The 12,700-nt window shown below is 37.7% G+C and overlaps 1 protein-coding gene and 1 non-coding gene across 2 annotated transcripts; both read left to right on the top strand.

Moving 5' to 3' along the window:
* Positions 1-5,884: 5,884 nt before the first annotated feature.
* Positions 5,885-6,436, top strand: LOC141711915 (uncharacterized). The gene has a single exon (XM_074514625.1). The coding sequence runs from the start codon at positions 5,885-5,887 to the stop codon at positions 6,434-6,436; it is 552 nt and encodes a 183-aa protein (XP_074370726.1).
* A 138-nt stretch (positions 6,437-6,574) lies between these two features.
* Positions 6,575-6,681, top strand: LOC141680833 (small nucleolar RNA R71). The gene has a single exon (XR_012558427.1). It is a non-coding gene; the product is annotated as a small nucleolar RNA R71 (small nucleolar RNA).
* Positions 6,682-12,700: the final 6,019 nt, after the last annotated feature.

Raw genomic sequence — 12,700 nt, 5'->3', positions numbered from 1 at the left:
GTTGTTGATGCGTTTACAGCTGTTGAATAATACAGGCTAGATTGGATTAGTAGAAACAAAACTATAATTAGGTCTGACCTTTACACTTCAGTTTGTGATGCATTTTGGAGAGGAGACAACGATCCAGATCACGTTTACAAGTGCATAATTTTACCAGCCTCATTTACTGGATCTAAACGTTATATGTCTCAGTATTTTAAGAATTCCTTAGCATTGTGTCGTGTTATTGGACACCCAACACTTTTTCCAACAATGACATTCAATTCCAAGTGGCCCGAAATTAAAGAAATGATGAAGCATCTTCCCGGTATTGACGTTTGCGATGTGTAATAACTCAAATTTTTGAGACCTTATAAAAAAATGTTTAATGAATAGTAACCCTGACAGACGGGAAAAACTTTTGAGCCCACACCATGTAGTGCATGAGAAAATGAGTTTCGGAATTGATATTACGACTATATGTTCCAAATGAGTGTATGTAAATGCTATTAGTTTTCGAAGAAAACGAACTTTGAAAAACGACCGTATTTACGACTTATCGAGGATTACGAGAATCACAATTTAATTACGAGATTAAAATCCTATGAATTTATATTTTAGTAGGATAAATAAAAATATAAGGAATAAATATGAAAGGAATTACATTGCGAACCATTTACGAGTTAGTATTACGGAGAACGTTAAGTGACCAAGCGAACGCGTAAACGATTAAATAAACGTAACGCACTAACTAAACCATGGTAAGGAAGTAACCATGGTTACTTCATCAAATAGTGAGCTAACCATAGGATGACCAAGCTAGCTAGCAAATAGTGTGCTAAGAAGCTAACCTTGTAGTTTAGCTTGTAAGCTAGCAAGCTACAAAGATATGTCCATAAATTTGGCAACAAAGAATAAACCTAGAATGTTATCCTAGGAAGAATATAATCAAGTTACAAAGATATCAAGTCACCTTTGAAGAAGCAACCTATCCAAGCATCCAAGAGAAGCAACCAAGTAGTATAAATACCCCCCCCACAAAGCTTCCATTCGGCTATTTTGAAGAAAAAAGGGGAATTGAAATTCAAAACTCCAAGCTCTAGTTCTTGTAAAATCACCCAATTAATTCCCAAGCCTCCTAGCCACTAAACTAAGGTAAGAAAAATCTTTCATCTCTTTTTATCAAGGTTTGATAGGTGGAATAAATTCAAGAAACTCACTAGTGAATAGTGTGAATAGTAACCTCTCTTTGGTTTCTTGATTTTAATGGTGGTTTTAGGTTCTAAAAATCATACCAAGCACTTCCGAGCCTCCACCATCCTCAAGAACACATCTCAAGTTTTCAAAAAAGGTAAAAATCTTTGACCCAACTTTATTTAAGGTTCATTTTTAAGATCCATTTAGTATGTGGTAGTAAACCTAGCTTACTAAGTGTTATTGATGAAATATTGATGATTAAGTTAAGTACATTTAAGGTTGGTTATTGTTGCCTCAAGAACATGATGTTCTTGAGAGGATTTTGTGTGTTGATGCTGATATGATGATTGTTGGTGGTTGTGTTGATAGTTAAGGCTTAAACGAAACCCCGATCGTAAACGTAACTTCGTTAAAACCAACAAACCGTAACCTTAAGTTTCTGCAGAAAATCCCGAAGTTGTAAACTGTAGATTATTGAAAAATAACCTTTGTTTAGGATAGAAAATGTTATAAGGATCGTTTAGGCGCTTGAATCGCTTGATTCCGATTTACGGATCAAAAGTTATGGTCATTTTAGTAAAAGTAATTTACGGGATAAAAACTGCTACGAATTACGAACTTTGAAAATATAAAAGATAGACTTAAAAGTATTCATAAATCATGAAATCTTTACAGAGAGTAACATATTGAGTTTACTAACTGTCATAAAAATTTCAAGTGAAAATAATGATTTCTAAATTTTATAAAAATATCGGAGCCGAGACCGCGCGAATAGAAACCAAGAATCCTTAAGCGGAGCCGACGACGATATTGAGAATGAACTCAAGATACTTAGGAAAATGAAGTGACCATAATGTGAATGTGACTTAAAAGAAATTTTAAGGGTAGAATGAGTTGAGAGGGTGTATAATGAGTAGCGCATGAGTGCGAGTTACCGTTAATTAGAACGGAACCTAACGAAATGAAATGTGTTTATGGTTATAGATTTCCGAGCGGAACCTAGAGCATCCTCCACCTCGAGATACCCAGGCAAGTTTACAAACCCAACTCCATTTTTTGCTGTTGTGTTGTGAAAGGATTATTTTACTATCATCGCTTAAATACCATGTTTGCCATGATACGTAGTTATTGAATTTTCGCATTATGTAGCGATGTTGTACGATAAGTATATATCGTGAAATGTTATTTCGCTTTAAGCGTGATATATTATATAAGACCGAGGGTCGGTCGGGATTTAAGATAAAACCCGGGAATCATTCCGGAGATATTATAGGATGAGTATAAGTCCATAATAGTACGTTCTAAAGGGACTCATCATCCATTTACGAAACATTAAAAACACCTCGAACTTTTATTAAAACGATTTGCCAACGATCATATTCCCTCAACTATATTTTATTGTTCGGATAACAAATATTATATACGTATTCCTTTACTATAGGAGTAGTATACTTCAACGTTTATTTATTCAAACCCGATTAATTATTATAGATTATTAATTATGTAGACACAAACTAGTTGAGGAATATTATTTTAAATAAATCTTTTAGAAAATAAACTCATTCGAGGTATGATTAATATCAATTATCTTTTAAATAATTATAGACTATTATTTAATTAATTATTACTTATTAAAAGATTATTATTGATTTAAAAATCATAGATCCTGATATAAAACATACTTTCTGATTTAGAAGTATCATTCGAATAATTTCAGATCGTCGGTGAATATCATCCCGACTTATTAATATTTTGAATATAGTTCCAAGAAGAAACTCCCCCCCCCTTATTAATTATCTGTTGACAACGGTCAACTCACATCCTTAGTACTTTCTCCGAAATTCTCGGAAGTACGTATATACATATATATACACTTATATCTTAGAGAGTTAAGCTATTTCTATCAACAAGCAAAATGCTTGGGGAACTTCGATGTGGTTCGAGTTCTCGAAATTGATAGAATTCTTTTAAAGGACAATGGAGGGGTAGACTCTGGTACTATGTGTGCTAGATGGACTACTAAAGGTACCGCAGGCGAAGGTACTCAGTGTACTCAGGAACTTGTGAAGTATGTGTATACCCGAAAATGGGACTCGTAGCCCGAATGCGGCAAGGGTGATACCCGAGAGATGACGGTTTTGTCCTTCTACTAGTAGAAAAGGTTACTATTTCCGTAGTACGACTGATCATCGTATGCGGGGGCTCCAGTGAATGTCCAAACTCTTCCAATTGGAATTGAGATGCAATACCGTAACCCAAGCCTAGGTGTTGGGATTACTATTAAGGTATTCGCAGGTTATAAGAACCCCCTTAAAGAATTGTTTTCGTAAGAAGGTGTGTGACACCAAGGAAAACTATTTTCGAATAAAACATATATATAATATATGATGCTATCATACAGTCCTTTCCATACTGTACATTATTATGCTAAGCATTATAGCTCACACTTGTTTTCTTAAATTAACACAACACAACAGTAAATCAAGATGCCTGCTATGAGAACCACATCCAGGAAACGGGTAGGAAATGGCCAGCTGTTCCGTAGATTGTTTGGTGTTGTACCTCAGGTAGTCAGAATAAGCTGGATTAGTTTTCAGTTGTTTATAGTTCGGCTTATTTATAAGTATGGTTTATGTAAGATAAGAAACAAGAAACGTATATTTGGACGGCGGACTAACCTTACCTAAAGGTCACTCCCCGGTAAGACTAATTATATTTGGGTTGTAATAAAAATTACTCTAGTGATGATGGTTCGTTTCCAAGACAATAACCTGTAAGTGTGTGTGTGATAAGTGTGGGGTCGTGAAGCGTGAGTATTTACATATTATAGTGTGAGTTATGTGAGTTTAGATGGCGTGGCTTCCGAGACTCCTGACCCCGGGTTTTGGGGCGCCACACGATGCCCCTGACATTATAACACGAGTATTTAAGCTAAAGCTACAGCAACTGATTGATCTTATAAAGAAAAAGAATTATTTTGGCAAGTGCATTGGAAGTGAGTTAAATATATCATGCTCTTATTATTTCTTACAATTTTTACAGTTGTTCTTAAAATAGTTCATAAAGTTGCTTCACTATAAAATTAAATTATATCATTACTGTAAAATATATAATGATATTCTTCTTCTTTTTTGCAATAGTCATGCACGTCATTAAGTTTCAGAAGAGAGGTTTGCCACATTGTCATATGCTAATATGGCTGCATCCGGATGACCAGAGAATTCAGATCAGATAGATGCCATTGTGTCTCCCGAGATTTCTGTCCAACATACTGATCTTTGTGGATATGATTTTACATATTCTCCGTGTATGGTCAAGGGTAAATGCATGCGTCATTTTCCTAAAAGGTTACTTTATCCTTATTGTTCTTAACATCTTTTCACTTTTTCAACTACATATCCTAATATTTAAACAATTGCTACATGACAATAGTTTTTTATGTTTTTAGTATCTTCTGATAGATATAATTCGAATACATGCTTTGACGAATGTGGATTTCCTATTTACCGTAGACAGAAGACCTCTGCAAGTGTTAAGGTCAAAGGTTCATTTCTGGATAATCAATATATTGTACCCTTCAACAGAGATTTGTTGATTAAATTTCAATGCCATATAAATATGGAGATATGCAACAACTCAAGGTCACTAAAGTACTTATTTAAGTATTGCTTGAAGGGACATGATAATGCAACAATGATGATTCAGAAAGAAAGAGGAAATTTGTCCTTGAAAAAGATAAATAATCAAGGGAAATCTATGGATGTGGTGAAGCACTATCTCGATGGACGCTATGTATGTGCTTCAGAAGCATCATGGAGAATTTTTGGTTTCGACATCCATTCACATTGGCCAACTGTCGACCATTTACCAGTCCACTTTCCAGGTGAGAAGCATATGAGTTTTAAAACTGGAGAATCTCTACAAAAATCTGTGATCGTGCCAACTCAAAATGAACTAAACTGGAGGCTTGGTTTTTAGCAAACAAGAATATACCCAGTGCATGTAACTTCACTTATTCAGAGTTCTCAAGTCACTTCACTTGGTTTCCTAAGGAATGAAAGTGGAAAGAAAGGCAGAGAGGTGAAGTTGTTGGGCGTCTTTCAGAGGTTCACGCGACGGCGGGAGACCTGTTGTATTTGCGCATGCTGCTAATGCGTAAAAAGGTTGTTTGTCATTTGAAGATTTATGAAATGTGAATGGTAATGTATATGATAGTTTTAAAGAATCATGTGTAGCTCTTGGACTCCTACTGGATGGTAGCCAATGGCATGAGGCAATAATCGAAAATGCTCACTCATCATTTCCTAATCAATTTCGCGAAATGTTTGTAAACATACTGGCATATTGTTCTGTATCAGACCCACTCAATTTGTGGAATGAGCACTAGAGTTGTTTTTCAGATGATATTGAACATCATAGAAAGAAAGCCACAGTAAATAACAACATACGTCTCTCTGAATCAGATGTAAAAATTATGATCTTGCAGGTATGATTTTATTTAAAGTGGAAAATAAAATTGGGCTTAGAATCAATTTATTGCATTAATTAGTTGTCCAGATGGTTCTTATTCTTCTTATAACTATATTAATTTATTAATTTATAGCTATGAATAATAGTAAATTAAACTACACCTTAATTGATTTCTTAACTCGCAGAAATTGAGAAACTCTTGAATGATATCAAAAAAAATTTAAAGGATTTTCTAACAATGCCTTTCCCTCCTGATGTATTTAGATGTACGGACTTAAATCGTTTCATAATAGAGGAGACTTCGTATGACAAGGATGAGATGAAAAAATTACATGATGCTAATTATAGTAAACTAAATGTTGAGCAGATGAAGGTTTATCAATCTGTTATTAATAGCATTGAGCACGATAAGGGACGTCTTTTTTTTGTTCACGATAGCGGAGGATGTGGAAAAACCTTTATATGGAAGACTATTTGTTGTCGATTGCGTTCTGAAATAAAAATTGTTCTACCGGTGGCATCATCTGGCATTGCATCCACTCTGCTACCAGGTGGAAGAATGGCGCACTCTCGATTTCATATTCCTCTAAAACTCTATCAAAACTCAACTGCAGGAATCAAGCATGGGACAAATATTGTAGAGTTATTGCATCATACAAGCCTGATTATTTGGGATGAGTCCTCTATGCAGCATCGTCGGGCTTTTGAATGCGTGGATCAAAGTTTGTGTGATATAATGTCCTATGTTAATCCTGCAAGAGCAAAAAAACCAATTGGCGGTATTCATTAGCTGTCATGACCTCAATCAACTCATACGCTTTATTATAACTTTTGGCCCATAAGGCTCCACCAGACGCTGCATCGAGCATAGGTCTAGAATGAGCGCCCAAACCATTGTAGAAACAATTTTATAATCATCCAATCAGGCATGCCATGGTGTGGGCACTTCCTTAGCATCTCCTTATATCGATCCCAAGCCTCACACAGAGATTCTCCAGTTTGTTGAGCAAACTGAGTAAGAGCATTCCTGATTGCAGCAGTCTTCGCTATAGGAAAGAATTTAGTGAGAAACTTTTGAGCAAGATCCTCCCATTTGGTGATATACCCTGGTGGTAGAGAATATAACCAGCACTTTTCTTTATCCCTCAGAGAGAATGGGAAGAGTCGCAGCTTGATAGCATCTTCAGTCACCCCATTGAACTTGAAAGTGTCGCAGATCTCGATGAAATCCCTGATGTGCATGTTGGGGTCTTCTGTAGGAGAACCCCCAAACTGAACTGAGTTTGGTATCATCTGAATCGTGCTCGACTAGATCTAAAAAGTGTTAGCTGAGATGGCTGGTCTGATGATGCTCGACTGAATATCATTGATCTTAGGTTGAGAATAGTCCATCAGAGCCTTAGGAATTTCTGCTTGATCTCCCATCACTACTAAAGTTGGTTCCTCGACTTTCTCTTTTTCTTCTACTTTCTCTTCGTCCTCAAAAACTTCCCTTCGAATCACTACAGCTTCTTCCTCGGCTTGATCCAGAGTTCTCTTACGAGCCCGCGAACGCGTATGCATACACGCTCGCTAGAGTACCAGAAACACGACAAGGAAAATAGTAGGTAAGTAACCATGTCCGAGTCAATGAACTTTAACGATCACTAATGACAAACACATAAACTAAAAGTTAACACTACAGTCCCCGACAGCGGCGCCAAAAACTTGTTAGTCGCTAAACACGCGCTAAAATTCATGCAAGTATACACGTTCGCAAGTAATATAGAATTATTTCTAGTTCATTCCCACAGGGACAGGCTTAGATTAACTTTGTGATTTATGCACCTATGCAACAATGATATGGCTATTATTCAATGCTAAGATGAATAACAATTTGAGTTTTGATTATACTATGATTAACTATTGAGAATTATACTAGAGAATATTAACTAAAGAGAGTAAAAAGAGTTAATTAATGTATAACACAAAAATGGGATTCTAACTTCATTAAGTACTTAATTCAATAGCCTTTTTGTTCTTAGACTTAGCATGTAACGATGATGACACTAATCAGATAACACGAAACTGATAGACGGCAACTTTCGTTGCACGAATATCATACTAGCAGACATCCACAAAAGAGATAGAAGCTGAATAGACACCAATTATATCGAGAACCTATATGTCAATAGAATTTGACAACATAACAGTTTAATGCAAAAGTTATTTATCGTGATTATATAGGCAAGTAAGATGGTTAAAATTACCTACGAATCATGCATAATAATAACACATGAACTATGCTAGCATGGCAAGTTCTAAACCCTTAAATTCACTTTTGCTTCATTAAGAATTAACACGCTATCTTATAAGTTTGTGATGCTCACAAGACGAATAAGCACAACCAATACTAGGTTATCATACAATCACCACACACTAAGGCATCGAAATAAATCAACTAAAGAAATCCACAAATAAATCCGCTAGAACCCCACAATAACAATTTGCACATAACCGGACTCATCATCAACGTGGGTTCCGATGAAAGCATGGTATAATAAACGTAGTCTTTATAAAAAAAAATAAACAAAGTATGAAATCGAGAGTATTAGGTTCAACAAAATAAGAAACGAGCATCCAAGATTACAACTTAGAACAAAGATTCACAAGAATAAACTAGATCTTCTTCGCCTTCGTTGAATTATGATATAGGTCTTCTTGTTGTCTTCTCATTAAACTCTGTTACGTCTCTCTCTTGAAAAACGTCTTTTATTTCGGTATATATAGCAGCCCATGCAAAGTAGAAGTCCTCCAATTAGAAGCCAAGTAGAATCAGGATTTTAACATCCCGAACCGACGTGGCCGCGCGCTTGATCAGCGCGGGCGCGCTGTATCTCTAAAGTTTGGGCACGGCCGCGTGCTGGCCTCCTGGATAAAATTCTGCTTTCTTTCTTTTCTTGCTGCAATAAGTTGGTTTCCCGAGCTTTATTCCTTGGACACCATCCTAACACCATATTAGCACTAAGACAATGATAATTCACCTGAATTCCGGATTAATGCCTGAAATGCAAAAACACCAGAAAACATATTAAAACACCAACAACTTGAGTACAAATACACCAATTCAAAACTTAATAGAGCATTATAAAGTGTCATAAATGCCACTCAACATACCCCCAAACTTGAATCGATGATTGTCCTCAAGCATAAATAGACTCAAAGAACAAGAAATAAAAATGCATGAATGCAACTAAATGAATGCAACGATCCCTAATAGAATAATTAAACCAATCAACAAGCAACATCTCAACAAATGCAGTTATTCGCATAAAGCTCAATCAAACCTTACAATTCAACCTACAAACCAGAGACGTGTGTGTGTGCAACTGCTTACAGATATACTATCGCAACTAGATCAATAATCATGACTCACTACTCATCAAAGCAATCGCAAGGTTATAGATAAAATAAAAGCTAGACACAAAATAACTTATAACACTTCAATTCTTATAATGGAGTTTTATATGGATTCATGCTTTTATTCACAACAAAACAACACAAGTATGCTTATTTGACTGTGCAATGAGTGAGGTCCACAAAAGACTTATACAATAGTACCCATGTAGCAAGCGTTAGGTTAGCGGATCCCAGACTATGAAAGCCTTAGGCCACCAGGCACAAAGTCCCCTAAGAACTTAATAACTCGAGTACTAAAGAGCCCACTCGTGATCAATTATACATAACACTTATTCTTTTTTCTTTTCTTTTTTCTTTTTTTTTCTTTTTCCATAAATTTCTGAACGAGTGTGTTTCGCTCCATCTCGTTCAACCCTAGACTACTCATATAAATATGAGCCGGCTACTAACCATTTGACACCTAGACACAACAACTAGCAATGAAATCAAATTTCTCCAATTTTTAAAAATCCATGTTATTTTATCATTAAGAGAATATCCTAAATTCTAAATATACACAAGCGATTAAACTTCGACAAACAAACAAACCATGACCATGATCTAGCACTCAAGCAACCTATAAGACTTAGTGAAATACAATTGTCTCTAGCATGCAAATCAATCCGACAAGAATTAACATCACTAAATACAACATCACTACACTAGCATCAATATCACAAGTCAATCGGAAAAAATCATCTAAGGGATCATGTTAATGCATGAACTATATGAACAAACTATCATAAAACTACAAAAATAAAAATAAAATATGATAAAAAACTACATGGCAAAATATGCAACTATATGCACTAAACTATCATGAATATGCAACTATATGCGACTCACATAAAACATATTCCTTCAACTACTACCCCCAAACATAAAATATTCACTGTCCTCGGTGAAGGTAATAGTAAGGAATCAGGCATACATAATCCGAATCAGGATCCTCACCCACAATGGGTGGAGTGTCAGGCGTGTCTGGAGGTGGATACACAGAGTCATCACCAAATACTGGCCACTGGATGTAAACACCAGTGGCTCTGAATGCAGTCCTTAGGGCCTGGGTGAGATCACGTGCAAACCGACTATGGATGTCATGCATCGCATCCAACCTCCTCGCTAGACGCCTATACTGCGTCGTGCTCAAACCAGCTCCAACATCTACTCCTGCTTCCTCCTGCTGCTGCTGCGATCACGAAGGACCAGCCTCTTCTCCTAAGTGAGCTCTTCAACCCGCCTCACGGGCATACTTTGAACCACCAGCGAACGTCTGATCAGCTGGCCTCTTTCCCGGAAGAAGATCATATGAATAACCAAGCCCCTTAGGATCGGGCTTACCACCATACCACTCCACCATATTTAATATGGTCGAACTATCGATAACAAAACTAGGAAACTGAAGTTGCTCATGTGCATCCCAACGAACACCAACTGCCGCACATAACTTCGTCACAATGGATGCATAGGGTATAGAAACCGTAGTACTCCCTCTCAAGAATCTCAGAATACCTTGGTGAATAACCCTACCAAGGTCCACATAGACACCCTGCAGAATTCCCCACAACAACCGTGCACGCTCCACAGTAACCTCATGCATATGAGAAGATGGCATGATATTAGCACAAATAAAGGAATTCCAAGCACGTGCAAACCTGTTCATACAAGAAGCAGGGAATGTGGCATAATCATTCGTGCCCCTCTTGAACTTCCAATGAGTCTCAAATACACACAGAGTAGCAACAATCAAATCCAGATCAAAGTCCTCTGGAGTCTTATCGTTCCAGGTGTCCTGATCGGGCTTCCTCGTGGGCTGCTCAATCACCCTCCTTATTGCATCCACACTGTACTCCACCGTCATCCCCCTGACCACAGTGAAACCATTCTTCTCCGCTTTTACATTAGCATAGAACTCTCGAACAACACTCATGGGCACAGCAGCAGGTGCCTCACAAAAAGCAACCCAGCCCGTCTCCAAGATCATCTCCAACAACTTACCATCCTTCCCCGATGGCAGAAAACCTCGCTCATTTGCTATAAGCTTTGAGAGAAGCCTCGTATACCCCACTTCAGCCTCGGGAGTAGAAAACCTCGGCCTCACACCACCCGCACGAAGAATCGGTGGTGTTGCAGCTTACTTCAGTTCTTTGTCTCTTGGGTTCCATTGGGATTGAGTAGAGAGAATAAGAGATATGTGTCTGAGAGAGAATTTGTGTTTGATAATTTGAGAAGTGGTGGAGAAGTTTGTGTATAAGTGTATGTATATATAGGATGTGAGAAGAGAATTATATATGGAATAGAATTGGGAATTGATTATGGGAATAGTGGGAATAATGGGTTTAATTTGGAGAGGGAAATTTGGGAGGTGGAAGAGTGAAATTCGTGTAGGAATTGATTTTTAATAAAAGTCCCCGATTTTCTCTTTAATTCCCAGCTGTTATTTTTTTTCAGAATTCAGGGACCAGCGCCGTCGCGGGCTACCTCAGCGCGGGCGCGCTCACCTTCTGCCAAATCGGCATGGTCGCGCGCTAGATAAGCGCGGGCGCGCTTGATTTTTGGAATTCCAGTGCGGCTGCACGCTAGATCAGCACGGGGGCGCTCAGCTTCTGAAGTTGGCCCAAAATTTTTTATTTTTATGATTTTTTTGTATTTTTCTTCTTTCTTATGGCTTCCTTTACCTAATAATGTACAACAACCTTGGGTTGCCTCCCAAGAAGCGCTTGCTTTACGTCGTTAGCTTGATGTAGAAACTCGAGATCAAACGGACAACAAAACGACACTAACCACCTCGCGGTTTGCCGTGTCACCATAGTAATGCTTCAACCTCTGACCATTTACCTTGAATGCTTGGCCCGGATCATTCTCAAAAATCTCCACCGCTCCATGTAAAAACACAGTTTTGACAACAAACGGCCGTGACCACCTTGACTTCAACTTTCCAGGAAAAAGACGGAGACGAGAGTTAAACAAGAGAACTTGTCGCCCTGGCACAAATGATTTGAGCACGAGACCCCTATCGTGCCACCTCTTGACTTTCTCCTTATACATTTTGTTATTTTCATATGCTTGAAGTCGAACTCGTCAAGTTCATTCAATTGAAGCATCCTCTTCTTTCCAGCTGCATCCAAATCAAGATTCAACTTCTTCAAAGCCCAATACGCTTTATGTTCGGGCTCCACCGGCAAATGACACCCCTTACCATAAACCAACTGAAATGGCGACATTCCCAATGGAGTCTTGTATGATGTTTTATACGCCCAAGCAGCTTCATCAAGCTTCAAAGATCAATCTTTTCTCGATGGACACACAACCTTCTCTAAAATGCGCTTGATCTCTCTGTTAGATACCTCGGCTTGACCATTCGTCTGAGGATGATAAGTCATAGCAATGCGATGATTCATATTATATATTTGCATCATAGTAGTGAACTTGCGATTGCAAAACTGTGACCCCCCATCGCTGATTATGACTCTTGGAGTTCCAAATCTTGTGAATATTTGCTTGTGAAGAAAATTCAGCACTACTTTCGCATAATTCATTGGCAACGCCTTAACTTCAACCCATTTCAACACATAATCAACCGCCAACAAGATATACTGATTGTTACAAGATGAGA

This window comes from Apium graveolens, chromosome 1 (genome assembly GCF_009905375.1).
Source record: "Apium graveolens cultivar Ventura chromosome 1, ASM990537v1, whole genome shotgun sequence".
NCBI lineage: Eukaryota > Viridiplantae > Streptophyta > Magnoliopsida > Apiales > Apiaceae > Apium > Apium graveolens.
This window is presented reverse-complemented; position numbering and strand designations above follow the sequence as displayed.

Coding starts and splice junctions, on each gene's coding strand:
- LOC141711915 (XM_074514625.1), top strand. CDS start 5,885: ATGCCTTTCCCTCCTGATGTATTTAGATGTACGGACTTAAATCGTTTC.